The sequence below is a fragment of the Tiliqua scincoides genome, chromosome 3 (assembly GCF_035046505.1).
Source record: "Tiliqua scincoides isolate rTilSci1 chromosome 3, rTilSci1.hap2, whole genome shotgun sequence".
Classification (NCBI taxonomy): Eukaryota; Metazoa; Chordata; class Lepidosauria; order Squamata; family Scincidae; genus Tiliqua; species Tiliqua scincoides.
The window spans coordinates 44465658-44480849 of NC_089823.1; the positions used below are offsets into that span (position 1 = coordinate 44465658).

Sequence of the window (15192 nt, forward strand, 5' to 3'; positions counted from 1 at the left end):
AAATTGATGCTCTAAAATTTTCTGATTGTGGAGCAAAAAAGAGAAGTGTGTGTTTTCAACCACATTGCCAGCAGGTGGACTCTGAAAGATCTTTTGGGCTTTGCACTTCCTGCGGAGGCGGCAAGAAGAACAAAGCTGGCAGAGGTGCTTGTTCTTTTCATTGTCCCACTACCTGCTAAACTGTAGCCTCCAGCCTTCCATGGCCCTGCAACCTTGGGGGGGAGTAAGATGAAGCAGAAAGGAATAGTTATCTGTACCATCCTGCAGGCACTGCTCCCAATTACAGGTAAGGCCAGCTTTTAATATTATAGGGAACTATTCTAAAGCTCTTTTGAAATGAAGGAAAGAAAATACTTCTGTTGAAAACCCCGCTTTCCTTGCACAAGGTGGGTTCAAAGCAGTTCTTTGTTGGCTGGTGAAAAGCAAGTCTGGAAAAAATGCTATATAATGCATTGTATTCTGGGTCTCATGTCTCCGGCCTGTAAACTGTGCTTCCACATCCGCTGTCGTATACCTATACAGAGGTGGGCAACACACAGCATCTTTGGAATTGTTGCCTATGTGCTGTATTCTGTTACACCCCTGAAATGATCTATGGTGGTGGTCTTAACTTCTGCCACTCATGCCGGCTGGACTACTGGCTGTCCAATTTGCCCCCCCCCCCCACCCTGGAAGCAATTGCTGATCTCCAGAACCAAAGAGAGAAAAGCTGTTGTATTCGGAAGACTTCAGAAGAAACCCACCTCGCTTTTGCTCTTCATTGTCCCAAATAATCTGGCCATGGTCACACAAACACTTCAGCTGTGTAGCATCACTGAATTTTCTAGTCATGAGGAGCCAAGCCATAGAAATGACCTCTGTCTGAAATATAATTTATTTTTAAATGAATGGCTACATTTTTATTTGGCTTTTTAAATTTCTATAAAATTACTGTTTTAAGTTATGTTTTCTTTTGAGAGTTGGTAACTTTGATATTAAAACAACAATAGCAACAAATGGTCAGACTTCATGGCTATTTTGACAGTCAAGATAAAATTTAAGCAAATGTAAAATAGAAAAAAGTCAGTGATAGTAAAAGTGATATTTTAGCCCTGAGAAGTTCTTCTGGATTTTGATAAAATTGTGCAAATTAACAGACCTTTAATATTGCTTTGTGTTCAGTAAACTGCAGATGTATTGCTCTTAGCTATACAATATCAGGCCTGATGGCTTATTTGCTTATAAAGTGTTGCTTAAAGAGCTGTGTACAATTTAGGGCTGCAATCCTATGCAGGCTTATCTGGAAATAAGTCCCATTGAACTTGATGGGCTTGTTTTTTGAGTAAACATGCACAGAATTACATTGCAAGAGCCACATACAAGGCCAGGATGCATTGCTTCCAATTCCCTGAATCTTTCTTTCCTTACGTATTCTTCTGTATATATTTCAGATGTTCACATGTTACACTTCCTCAGCTTTGTGGTAGTTAACTTATGAAAGCTATGCTGTGGAGTGCTATGCAATATTCAGCGGTTCTCAAACTGTGGTCTCAAACTGTGGGTCTGGGGCTCATCAGTGGGTCAGGACCCAATTTTTGGTGGTTCACAAAACCACCAGGGCAGGGAAGATAGGCTATTTTATTTCACTATTTTAGCCTCAGAGACTTGAGTGACTGCTAAAGTGAAACATTTTCTAGGTGGGTTCTATGCTAAAACGTTTGAGAACCCACTGCGTATGTGGAGCGGAAATAACTGAATAGGAAAGCACACAGAACAGAGTTACAGAGTTTTATGAAACAGCCAACAAATGAGATGGAGCATATTCAAAAAGATGATTTCAATTTGTATATGTGGAGAGAGCATGATCCTTCAACTACGCAAAATCCAAGGTTTATGTTGTAACCTTTCACCCTGTGCATTCAATTGGATCTTAAAAAGAGTCAATGGGAGTCTGGTTTTTCCTTCTCCCTTCTTGGTACGTGCAGAAACAAGTTGCCAGGTCACTCTGGTGAATGGGATGTCTGTCTGCACCCCCCCCATCATGTTTCTGTTCTTCTGATCTATATATGATCAGTTTTTATCACCTTAGGCCTGTGACTGTGTGGGGAAATATACCTTTTGTATGTATCTTAGAGAAAGATAAACTATGAAAACATACTGCAGGCTTTTTTACTTCCCAGTATTCACATTTTAAGAAATGTTCAATTAGATAGTATCTAAAAAATGGATAAAGAGCTTAGAACAAAAATTAAGGAAAGCCATTTCCTGAATCTGTAACACAACACCAATATCATTATAGCCAGTTAATCCAGTTTCATGCCAGACCCAAAGATACATAGGGAAAAGGAAATGGAACAAAAAGAAATACAGTTCTGTCAATAAATGAAAAATAAATGTTTTTTTTCCTTCATTCTAACAATTTGTGATCCATTGTCCTCTAAATAAGAAAAGAGTATCAGGCCTCCATAAATGCTTCAGGTTTTCTGAGACTCAACATTGCCAGTCTCTGGTGAGTCAAATTCTCCTTGAAAAAAATGATATCCCATATTTTTGATAACCATTGGGCCTCAGTGTATAGATCTTTGGTGCATCACTTGCTAGCTAATACCACTTTGATTGCCATCAGCAGATAGGTAATTGGTTGTCTTCAGCCCACTGGGATTGTTTGGTCAGCAGAACAATTCAGTAATATTGCCATTGGATCCTTGGGGAGAGAACATAGAGCTTCTTATTTTAATAATGTTTTTCAGTGGAAATGTCTTGGTGATTGGAGAAAAGAGAAAGCAAGGTAGTAAAATCTAATGTTTGTCACCTGGCAGGGTCTATATCACTAAGGAAAGTCAAAAAGTCATCTTAATCTCATCCTCACTGGTACTTGATTGTCAAGCTTAAGCTTGCATTTATTAATAAAAATGTATCAATATGTATAAATAAGCGGTATATAAATATTGTTAATAATTAATAATAAATGGACATGGGCACAGATGTTTTTGATACTAATTTCCGTTGGAAAATTCTTTAACTAGTTTTTACTGTTTAAACTGTAAAAACCAAGAAAATGCAAACATCTGAAAAATAGAGCCTAGGAAACAATTTGCTGGGTAAAAACTAACCAGGTAGTATCCCTAGGGAAAAGCAACAACCGTACATGAACTATATGTACAGCTCTCTGTCCATGAATATCTTTGAGTTCATTCTGAAATAAATCTATTTAGGATCAAGCCACAATGGGCACTTTGTGTCATGAAAACAGCTCCAGTTCAAAAGAGAAAGCAAATTAGAGTTTAAATACAGAACAGTGTTGAAGTTCATGACTGTGACAATTACCTTTATGAGTACACATATCAATCTAGTTATAACACCAACTTATGACCTTGGTGACTTCATTCATAACATAGATGGATTGCCTTTGGAAGGAACTATGTATGTTTTCTTCCATCAAGATCTTTCTAGTTAAGCAGAATTTCAGTCTCGCAGTGTGATGCCCAGGCATCTGTATAGGCCTACCAATTTGCTGTGTTAATGTTATCTTTAAGCACATCATATGTCATTAGTTGGTTTAATGAGGGCCCAATCCTATCTAACTTTCCAGCACTGATGCAACCATGCCAACAGGGTGTGTACTGCATCCTGTGGTGGAAGGGTAGTCACGGAGGCCTCTTCAAAGTCAGGGAATGTTTGTTCCCTTACCTTGGGGCTGCATTACAGCTGCATTGGTGCTGGAAAGTGGTTAGGATTGGGCCCTGAATGATCTTAAGTACTTGATGTTGGCAGAACAAATAGTGAGCCATGTTTTTACTTTAGCAAGAGACCAGAGTAGATCTCACTTTCTTTTTGAGACTTCCTTGAGCCAGGTTCTTCTTCTAGGTTGTCCCAACAAAGTTGCTTGTTTTGTATGTCTGTCACACAGATGGGCAAAACAGAGAAGCTAATAAGCTCTGGAGGCAATTTCTATATAATACACAGATGCACGTAAAATCTGTAGGTGCCATTTGGGGTTCATGTAGATACCTCTAATATTAAGTAATGCCACCATCCCCACACCCTACCAGCACCATTAGAACTTGTTTTTCCTTACTACCTTCTTGGCAGATGTATCCTTTGAAGATGGTTACTACTTTGTAAGTATAACTGTCTTTGCCACCTGTATTTCATGCTACTGATCTCGTATAACTGTTTTTTTTTCCTTTTTTGCAATCAGCTTTGAACTTCTCCGTGTTAGATTGTGCTGAAACAAATGCATCAAAGCCCTAAATGTCTTGAAAAAGGTTCTTTGTAAAAGATGACCCCCAGATGCTGTATTTGGATATATACTATTAACCAAGGACTAAAAAATATCCAGTACCAAATTAGTTGTCCAAAGGATCTCCTTCCAGCTTTCCTGTGGATTTGTTTCATTTCTGTTCACTTAAATGTAACTAGTAATTAGTAAAGTTAAGGAAGTAAAGAAAATGTATGTTCTTGCCTTTGGTCAAAGTAGGACAGAGTTGAAAACAAGGAGTTCATTTTTGTGAACCTGAAGTACTTCTGAAAAATATCTTCCTTTTGATGATTTGGGCAGGGGGCTAAATAAAAAAAGAAAGGTTTGAGGCTCCCTGTTGCCAAGGAAACTGTCTTGCCAGTGTAGTGCAATTGCCTCCGCAATAGGGGACAATTCCTTCCCCTGCACCAATTAAGGCCAAGCAGTGCAACTTGGTCACCTCAACAATTGGGTTGTTGCCTCCTATTTGGAGTGAGGGCAGAACTATGCCCTTAGTGGCACTGTAATGCAGCCAAATTCAACTGGCTATGTGATACTATGATATCCTTGCATTCTCTGCCACTGGTTGCAACAAGTTGGGGAAGAAAGTCTGAGGGGAAAAATGACCGTTGAGAGGAAAACCTACTGAAAATTGCTTCAAACTGGAGCAAAACGTGTAAGAGTTGAAAGGCTTTGGGGGGCACATTTTGCACCCCTTGAAACTCTCCTGCTGCTTAAGTGGGCAAGAATTTGTTGCAGCCTTAAATAAAAGGATTACTTTGATCTAACTACACAATGTTTGCTTCAGGAAATTTTAGGGAATATCAGTCTTTTCTATCCTTGCCAAAAAGAAACAAAAAAGGTACCTTCTTATTTGGTTGTGATTATCAATGACACATTGGTGTTACACAGTAATCTCCTATACCCTTGGCCAACTGGCAACTTTCCCCCTTGCAACAATTTGACATCTTGCACAACTGCAGGTACAAGTAGGGACCCATGAAGAATTCTCAGGTGGATTGTGGCTAGTATGCCAAATTAAAGTTCTTCAAATTAGGACACGATCCTAACCCCTGATGTCAGTGCTTTCCAGCACTGGCATAGCAGTGCCAATGGGACATGTGCTGCATCCTGCAGTTGGGTGTCACTCACAGAGGCCTCCTCAAAGTAAGGGAATGTTTGTTCCCTTACCTCAGAGCTGCATTGCCCTTATGTCAGTGCTGGAAAGCACTGACATAAGCGGTTAGGATTGCGCCCGTAACCTGACTTCTCTTTTCCTCATTATTATTTCAGTTGCCAAAGGGGAACCCCAATGCCGCCACCGAGTGCTTGTAGAGGTGATGTAGGAATTGTTACCTAGAGGGTGTGTGCCAGAGCTTGTCCAACTTCTGAGACCCATCACCACCACCTCTGCTGTTCACTGCTGCAGGAGTCAATGGCTGGTACTATCTGAGTGCAGCCCTTTGTTATAAGCCCAGGCACAGCTCTTATCTTCAGCAATGTTGGGGAGACAAGAGGGGGTTGTTTGGAGCCCCACCAATTTTCTGCAAGGTAGAAACCCTTTCTCCCTGCTTGACCCCACCATTTGATACTAGCAAGCAAGTAAACATGCCGGCACCCTGCTTGACAAATAGGTATCGCCATATATATCTCCCCGAAGCTACTGTACCTTCTTTTGCTTCTCTGGCTTGGAAAACTGTTTTGATTACTTACTTTACTTGCCCTAGAGAATCTGCATAGGTTTTGGCTGACACGTAACACAAATTCTAAACAGTTGTCACTTGAGTTGCAAAGCTTAATCCTGTTCAACATGGGTTCATAGGTAATGGGGTTAAATATGGTAATACAGATAATAAACATTGTGAAATGGGAGAGCCCTCAAAGCCACTGTAAGGCAGTACCTTTCGGGGGCCAAACAAAATATCATGCAGTATCAAGCAAGGTTTTGAGTTCTCCAGGACTGCTCTTTTGGCTGGAGAACTCAAAAGCTTGCAATTAGGGAGCCTAATAAAGGTTTGGCCCTACTTCTTGCTTTCGGTTTTGTGTTTGTTTGTTTGCTTTTTGTTTTTTTCTCAAATGGACTGACATGGCTATCTAAGATTATCATGAAGAAAGTTCTAATGCATATTCTGGAAATGTTCATAAACGTTGTTCAAACGTTGTTCATACCATATGTCTTCTTTTGACTTCTTTTTCTCCCTTCCCTATTTTGTAAATATGAATGAGAGAAACATGTTAATTTAATATAATTTAATGTTATATCTGTGGTGATTTTTCTACACAATTGGCTGTAGCCAAAGAAAGGTACGGTAGTTATGACTAAGTCCCACAGAAATTAAAGGGATGTAAATTGGCTTACAGGGCAATCCTATGCATGTTTACTCAGAAATAAGTATCATTATAGTGAATGGGGCTTACTCCCAGGAAAGCGTGGATAGGTTTGGGCTGTTGGTATATTGTACAAAATGGGCAAATGCTGTATCCCTCTTTAAGAGCCTTTGTTAATCTTCAGTGCAGCTACTTTCTGTTTGTTTTCTGTTAGTCAGTGTGATATAGCAAGGACTTTCGATTTAAATATTTACATTTCCTTAGGAGTGAAGTAACAAATTTCTCCTCAACCTTTTCTATGCCAGATTATGGGCCAAACAGTAAATAAAGATTAAAAATATAGATTACATATAAAATAATAAATGCAGTTGCTACTTGTGCCTTGGATGGTTTATATTTAGATTTTTTTTAAACTGCTGCATATCAGTAGTTTAAACTAAATATCATCAAGAACATGAAATTTCAGATTATCCTGGAATTATGAATTATGCATGTAGGATATTAAAAGGCCAACATGAAGAAGGCAATATTAAATATTTCTAAAATATTCCATGTGTTCTATACTTTAGATTGACAGCAGAAGGCAGCCTAGTGTAAATTTAACAACAAAGGAAAAGGATTGGATTTAATATGAACATTTGTTTTTCATGTGGACATGCACATGTTGAACACATTTCACTGTTTTATGATTCAATTTTTACTTCCCTATGATGGTAACGTCAGATCTTTCATATCCCTGAGAAGTTACATTTTTTAACAGCTTTGTTTAGTTTACATATTTTTTGTGCTGTTGGCTGAGCAATGGATGTTTTATTTAGGTTACAGTAATAATGAGATACAGCTGAATTCAAGGCCAAGTGTGGTTTTGTACGTTATCTCTGTATTCTGTTGTTACCTTCTCTGTATTTGCTCCTGGGATCCTCTAGCTACTTATGTAAAGTCCAAGGTTTAGTTGTATTGTTTTTCATGTGATGGATTCCCCAGGTCCACAGTGGTAAACAAGTTGGTAAATTTAAGGTAAAGGGAAACTGTCCCCACCCTGACAAGACTGAGCATGTTCAGTGACCCACAATAGTAATGGAATGTTGAACTTGTGTGTGTGGTGGGGAAGGGAATGAGCCTGCTTGTTCTCTTAGCAACTTACAGTATCCTGGAGGCTGTCAGGCCTCAGGTTTGGCAGATGCACCATTTTGTTGTCAGCCCCACTTGTATATGAGCAATGCCTCCCATGGTGGTTCACCATCACTGTGTTCAAGCAAGCGCACATATGCTGGTGGAGTAGAATCTGTCGTGTCACTCCAGGTAACTGGCAAATAGCCCTAAGCGTAGCCAGCTGAGAGAAATATTGTATCTATCTTGTTGTTGTGAAGTGAAAAACCCAAGGGATTCAGAAAGGAGGTGATAAAAATTTGGTGAGAGATAGAGCTAGTAAACCCAGTTCTTCCCAAGACTTCTCATTCTGTTTCTTGTAGAAAGCTAGGAATTGCTGTAGGAATGAGCCATAGAGAGCCCATGAATTGCTATACAACTGGCCAAGACATATGTCATGTGACTGGCATCTACGTTCTCATGTTAGATATGCGGCACTTCATGCCTGCCTGGAAATCATGCCTTTTAAAATTAATCTTTGATTATGCATATCATACTACGCCATGAAAAAATCACTCTAAGGGTGCTCAAGGCACCATTTTAATTATAAATTTGCATCTTCCAGGGCTGAGTTCTGACACTTGAAATGTGTTATTTTATTCACAAGGCCTTTCCTGGCTTGACCCAAATGAAACAGTAGTTACAGGGAGCATGCCCACTTTGTTCCTTGGTAATTAGAGCACTACCCGTTACCCCATGCCTTTATCTTCCTGCATGGGGCTTCGTTTATGTTAATACTTGCTGTTGTGACCACTGTGGAGACTGGGGCAAGTGGTCCCAGTATAGTAGCAGACCCTGGCATGTATGGAGGCCTCACAATATTGATATAAATCTGCTTTGTATTTTTCGTCATGTGGTTTCCGATGCCCTGTTTTAAATTTAGAATTGAACTGCTGATAACCAGTGCCATTCACTTCAATTCTTGATAGCACATGTCTGGCTGGTAGATCAAAACTACCAGGGTGGATGGAGGCTTGCCATCTGTGTTAGTAAATTATCTACTATGTAGTAAAATAGCTATTGCCAACTCACATACTATAACTAAAGCTGGGGACAGAAGGACTCAGATGTAAGCATTATCTGTGTTGTAGAGAGAAGAGAAAGGGGGAGAGCCGTAGATGGGTGAGAAGAGAGCCAAATTGGTGCTACTATGAGTGTGTGAATGTGAGGGAGAAACACATTTTATCCATTGAGACCTTTATGTCTCTTCCTCCCTATCTGTAATATATATGTTTTCTATATACTTCATTCTCTGACCAGGTAGCCATATTGGGGCTTCAGTAGTATTGCGGTGTTTTGCTGTCTGTCTTATTGTTTCACACACTTTCTGCATGTGTTTTGATATTTTTGCTGTGGATTTACTTAATTTCCATTCTGTGAATACAGTGAACTGCATTCCAGGGTTGTAGAAAGCCCTTTTGTCTGAGGGTTGATCAAGATATTAGGCATATAACATAGACCAGTGTTTCCTCAACCAATGGTATGGGCTGCACCAATGGTACTTGAAGTGGTTTCTGCTGGTTCTTGTGGGACCCATGGACACCTGCCGCTCGCCAGCAAGACCAGGAACATGACAAAACAAACAGCGGTAGAAGGCTCAGCTCAGTGGGCAGAGCTCCAAAGCATGCTTTTCTGTGCTCATAAAAGCCCTCCCATCCACCCTGAGTCTCCTACCAGTGTTTGTCCAGAAGTAACTGGAGATGATGTCATTGCCAATTACTTCCAGTGGTACTTCAAATAGGTGGACCATGTGAAGTGGTACAGCAGAGAACAAATGTTGAGAAACACTAACATAGACCATGGTTGTTATCCCCATTTTGCCTGGGGAGGGCAAGATAAAGCTCCAACAAACCATGATGACGATGATAATAAAAACAAAAATAAATTGTAAAAATGACTTACCTTGCAGCGTTGATCTAAAGAGTACCAAGACAGTACTGCTTTCAACTCCTTAAAGTACGGTATATCTACTAACTATTATAGATATACTGCAAAGTTAAGTTTTGTGGCCTTCCACTGCCTGCTGACTGTAATTCAGTGAATTGTCTTTCCCGAAAACAAGGACATTCTAAGTTCAAAAACACCTTCTGCTTAAACCTACAGTTAAGGTGTTTATAAAATTTACTAACAACCCAATCCTAGCCAATTTTCCAGCACTGATACAGCAATGGGATTGGGGTGCGTGCTGTATTCTGCCATGGGTGGGGGGCAGTCACGGAAGCCTCCTCAACGTAAGGGAATGTTTGTTCTCTTATCTCAGGGCTGCAGTGGCAGCTGCATTCGTGCTGGAAAGTTGGCTAGGATTGAGTTAAAATGCACTTAAAAGCACAAAAATAGTAAGCAAAGGTACCTGCCTTAACATATGCACCATGTAGCCAGTAAACAAGTTTTACAGCCTTACGTATTGTACTTGATACAGCCTCTGACTAGTAATGTATGTTTCTTTCTGCATCTCAGATGTAGCATATTTGGACAGCAGAGACCAGTATGGTCAATGTCCATCTTAACTCACAGGCTTCACACTTTCTCTTGCTGTCCAGTCCTTTTCCTCTGCAGGTTGGGGCCAACACAGAAACTGGGATTAGTGATATGTCAGCCTTTTAATAAGATGCTGCCTTTAAATTCTAAACTTTTTATCTGACTTCAAACTTCTTTCAAAACATATTTTAAGTTGTAGAACACAATTTTGTGGATATTTAACTTAAAGTAAAATAACAGTGTACTGCTTTAAGCCTTATTGGAACATCACATTTTCAGACCTCTCCAATGCCTTGTTCAAGTGTTTTTAGTTAATACAATTTAAGAAGACCCAATTTGTTGGAATTCTCAATACAGATCTTCCCTCTTTTTTCTGCTGGACTTGTGCTCCTCATTACAATTCAGACCCATCCATTTTGTCTGTCTCCCTCACTCTTGTTCCCTTTCTCTCTGTGTCGTGTTCCCCCCTCTCACCTTCATATACAGATTTACAGAGGTATTCTTTTCTTTCTAACCCAAATGAAAGCATATATGGAAAGAGTCAACGTACAGAAATGGGAACAGTGCCCCCACTATGTTCTTGAATTCCTCATTTTCCCAACTTGTGGAGAATAGGGCTAAAAGCCCAAGGGAAAGTGTGGAAGCATGAAGCTGTATGTGAGCACAATAGAAGTGTGTAAAACAGGCTCACTGTTATAAAGTGGGCACCTAAATGTACCATTTGTGTGCTCTTTGGTCCATTAGTGAATTTATAAGCAACTTTACTGTTGTCTTAAACAGAACATTTTTTTAAATCTCTAGAATATTATTTTATTTACTGTAAAAGGTTTCTGTGCCACTTTCCACAGCTCAAAGCTGCTTACACTATAATTTAAAATATAATTATTTAAAACAGTAAAATAGTAAGTACTTAAAACTGACAACAATATCATGTGAGTGAATTATTAACACAGTAAAACTATAAAAGCAGCATTAAATAAAGGCTATGGCAGTGACTATAAACGGGACCCTGGGGCATCATCCCTCCTTAAAGGCTAAGCGAAATTAATGTCATTTAAGCCCCACTGGAAGCCACCTAAAGAGGGAGCTGTCCTAAGATTTATCTGGAAGCTTGTTCCATAGACATGGTACCACAACAGAGAAGGCTCTGGACTTTGTTGCCATTCCCTTAGCCTTGAAGGTGGTAGTATCCTAAGCAGAGTCTTCCCTTATTATTTTAGGGGATGAGCAGGATTATGTGGGAGAAGGCAGTCCTTCAGATGTCCTAATCCCATGCTGTATGGGGTTTGAAGGTAATCACCAGCACCTTGAATTGGGTTCAGAATTGAATGGGCAAGCCACTGGCATGGCAGAATCAAATTGCTGAACGCTAGTGCATACAGACCATTGCATTCTGTGCTAATTGCAAAATCTAGACTGTCTTCAAGGGAAAGCCCCACACAGAGCACATAACAGTAGTCAAAATGAGATGTCAGTAGGGCATGGACAACCATAGCCAGATCCAACAGACTCAGGTATGGTTGCAGCAGGCGAACCAGCTAAAGTTTGGCAAAGGCACCCCTGGGCACAGCTGCCACCTGGTGATTTGTGGAACCAGTAGGACAGTTGTGGAACCAGGAGGACTCCCAGCCTCTACATTTGCTCTTTCAGAGGGAGTTCAACCCCATCCAGAGCAAGTTTCAGATCTAATACCTACATTGCTGTCTTAGGGTTTAGGAGGAACTTTGTCTTATCCAGGCTCAAATTCAGCCTATTAGCCCTCATCAAGGCCCCAACTGTTTCCACACAGCACTCAAGGAATCCAGTAGCCTCCTTGGAAACTGACGGAAGGGGGGGGGAGAGAGTCAGCTGTTGACACGTAGCATCTACATATTGGTGATACCCTACTCCTAGATGACCTTCCCCAGCTGTTTAATGTAGATGTTAAATAGCATGGGGGGCAGAATGGATCCCTATGTCACCCCACAAGTCAGTGACCAGTGAATAGGTATCCCCCCCAGTCGCACCATCTTAGTCCAATCTACCAAGAAGGAGCAGAATCACTGCAAAACAGTGCCTCTGAGCCCCAACCCTGCCAGTCAGTCCAGAAAGACACCATGGTTAGTGGTGCTGAAAGTTGCTGAGAGGTCCAACAGGAACACACATCCCTGTCTAGTTCTTTGTGCAGGTAATCAACCATGGTGACCATGGCTGTGTCTCATAGTCAGGCCTAAAACCTGAAACAAATATACAGTTCCTTCCAGAACATCCTGGAGATGAGAACACAGAGCCATCATAGGAGCAGTGGATAAAATGAGCAATGCAAGATAATTACAAGGAGATTGAACTAAGAATTGCTGTATTATTTTTCAGGTATTCTAAACTTTGTGATGAATATTGGTGAAATATTACTTCAGAATATTTGTCTGCCACCACATTCCTGCCACTTTTACCACTGAATTAACATGCAATAAAACCAAAAGTATTAGGCTAACAAACTTAGGGCTCAATCCTATCCAACTTTCCAGTGCTGATCCAGCTGTGCCAACAGGACATGCACGGCATCCTGCTGTGGAAGGGTAGTCATGGAGGCCTCCTCAAGGTAAGGGATTATTTGTTCCCTTACTTCAGGGTTGCTTTGCAGCTCCATCAGTGCTGGAAAGTCGGATAGGATTGGGCTGTTAATCTTTCTAAGAAGCTAGGAAACTATTACAATATCCTTACATGAAAAAGTTAAAATGTTCTATATTCAGCAGTTTTTTTTTTACCTCTAGTATTGGGCTGCTTGTACTGATAGGCTACTGCCCTTTTAATGGCTTGTAATCCTGCATTTCTCCCCCCTTGAATGAACAAAGGCAAGTTTGTTCATTCAAGGAAGGGGGAGGCAATTTTCGCTGATCTCCCCTTTACAGACCTTTGTGCCCCATACAGTACTGATTCTGGGAGTCCTCCAACCCAAAAAATGGATTTTTAACAGACACAAATAGCTGCTGCGGTGTAGAGCTGGGGTGCCCAAACCCCGGCGCTGAGGCCACTTGCGGCCCTCCAGGCCTCTCAATGCGGCCCTCAGGGAGTTCCCAGTCTCCAATGAGCCTCTGGCCCTCCAGAGATTTGTTGGAGCCTGCACTGGCCCGATGCAACTGCTCTCAGCGTGAGGGTGACTGTTTGACCTCTCACATGAGCTGTGGGACAAGGGCTCCCTCCACTGCTTCTTGTTTCACATCTGTGATGCAGTAGCGGCAGCAGCCTTGCTTTGTGCAAGGCCTTTTATAGGCCTTGAGCTATTGCAAGACCTTCATTCACTCATATAAGTTCATCTTTAATATATTCGTTTATGTAAACTTATGTAAATTTATTCAAATTTTAAATGTAAATCAATTCTTTTTCCTCCCCCCGGCCCCCGACACAGTGTCAGAGAGCTGATGTGGCCCTCCTGCCAAAAACTTTGGACACTCCTGGTGTAGAGGAAGCAGAGAAGTGCACCAACTGTACTGCTGTTAGCTACAGGAGGGCAGTGAATTGGTTATTTGGCTGTTTCAATAAGATTAATTAAATAATCTTAATAATCAAAGAAAAATAAATAAAATGGAATATCATGAAAGAAAAAAAAAGTTGCCTGCAAAATAACTCTTAGGAAGGATGACAAGAATAATATGTTAAAGTTGTGATGCACAATAAAGTATGTAATCTAGCCTCTTAAAAAGCAGAAAGTTAACCCCATGGTTCCCAAACTGTGTGCTATGGTGTCCTGGGGCACTCAGCGAACTCACAGGAGCACCACAAGATATTTTAAATTTCCAAGGGTAACAGTGACGAAACTGTAGGGGCACCATGAAAAAATTATGGATAACTGTAGGGTGCGCCATGAACAGAGAAAGTTATCAACCTTTGAGTTAACCAATAGAAGAGGCAGCATTAGCCAGTACGTGGATATAGTAAAACAAATGTGCCTTAGGCCCTGTTATGTTCATACAGAAGTTCAGTAACTTGTATGCAAGAGATGGGATGTTTCTGCCATCAGTGATAAGTCTTTTAAAAATATATAGTTCAGATCTTAAGAATGTTCAGGCTTACACTGCACTATTGAATCTATGCAAAGAACTAGCTTGTCCAGAACTGTGTTAGAAGTAGCTATACCTTTTAGGCACTTCCATGAAGTTCCCTTACAGAAGAGTCATTTTTAGAAAATGCTGAATACAGACTCTTTTGAAACTGAATTTCAAAGGCACTTCAAGGAACTGAGAGGTGGGCTTATCACACTGAGCTAGGGGGACCATTTGTTGACTCAGTACAAGATAGTTCTTTGCATCCTAAATACAAAAAAGGAGACAACCACTGAGAGAGTTTCTGAAGACTCATCCAGTATCTTGACCTTAGGAGAACCTAAGGGCCCAATCCTATCCAACTTTCCAGTACTGATGCAGCTGCAATGCAACCACGAGGTAAGGAAACAAATGTTTCCTTACAAAGGTTCCCTTATCTTGGGGAGGCCTCCATGATTGCCCCTCCACCACAGGATACGGTGTACATCCCATTGGAATGGCTGCATTGGTGCTGGAAAGCATGCATTGGTGCTGTGACTGAACCACAGCATGATTGACTGGTTGTTCATAAAAATATAGTTTTGCTTTTTTTCCCCTCTTCAAAATCCGTATAGGTAATTGAGCTGCTGTTCTCCTTGATTTGAGAATGTCCATGTTGCTGTTAGTGATGGTGGTTTAGAACAATTCCAAAAAAGCTAGTTCTCTGGTAGAAAAATATAAATAACTGAAGCAATACATAATTTGGGCTCATTTGCTGCTCTTGTGGCAAAAATATTTGAAAGGTGTTTTAAAAAAGGTGTAATGTTGAGGACTGGCATCATATGTGGGTCACGTCAAGGCCTGAAGACTCACACCCACCCAAGGGCCCACACCTCCTCACTGGGTCAGCAACTTTGTGCTGGTTGACAGGCTTACTTCACTGTGCTCTTTGCCTCCTGGCATCCCCACATGCAAATAAGAACATCTTCCAGAGCCTGGGAGAAAGATTTTGCCTTG

General features: G+C 40.8%; 1 protein-coding gene across 1 annotated transcript in view; it reads left to right on the top strand.

Annotated features, from left to right (window-relative positions):
* The first annotated feature begins 207 nt into the window (after nucleotides 1–207).
* CD247 (CD247 molecule) overlaps nucleotides 208–15192 on the top strand; it is a 55109-nt gene continuing 40124 nt past the window's right edge. The window contains exon 1 of the mRNA XM_066621913.1: nucleotides 208–286. Within this exon, the coding sequence (XP_066478010.1) occupies nucleotides 229–286 (58 nt within the window). The 5' untranslated portion in view covers nucleotides 208–228. The remainder of the gene's footprint in view (nucleotides 287–15192) is intronic.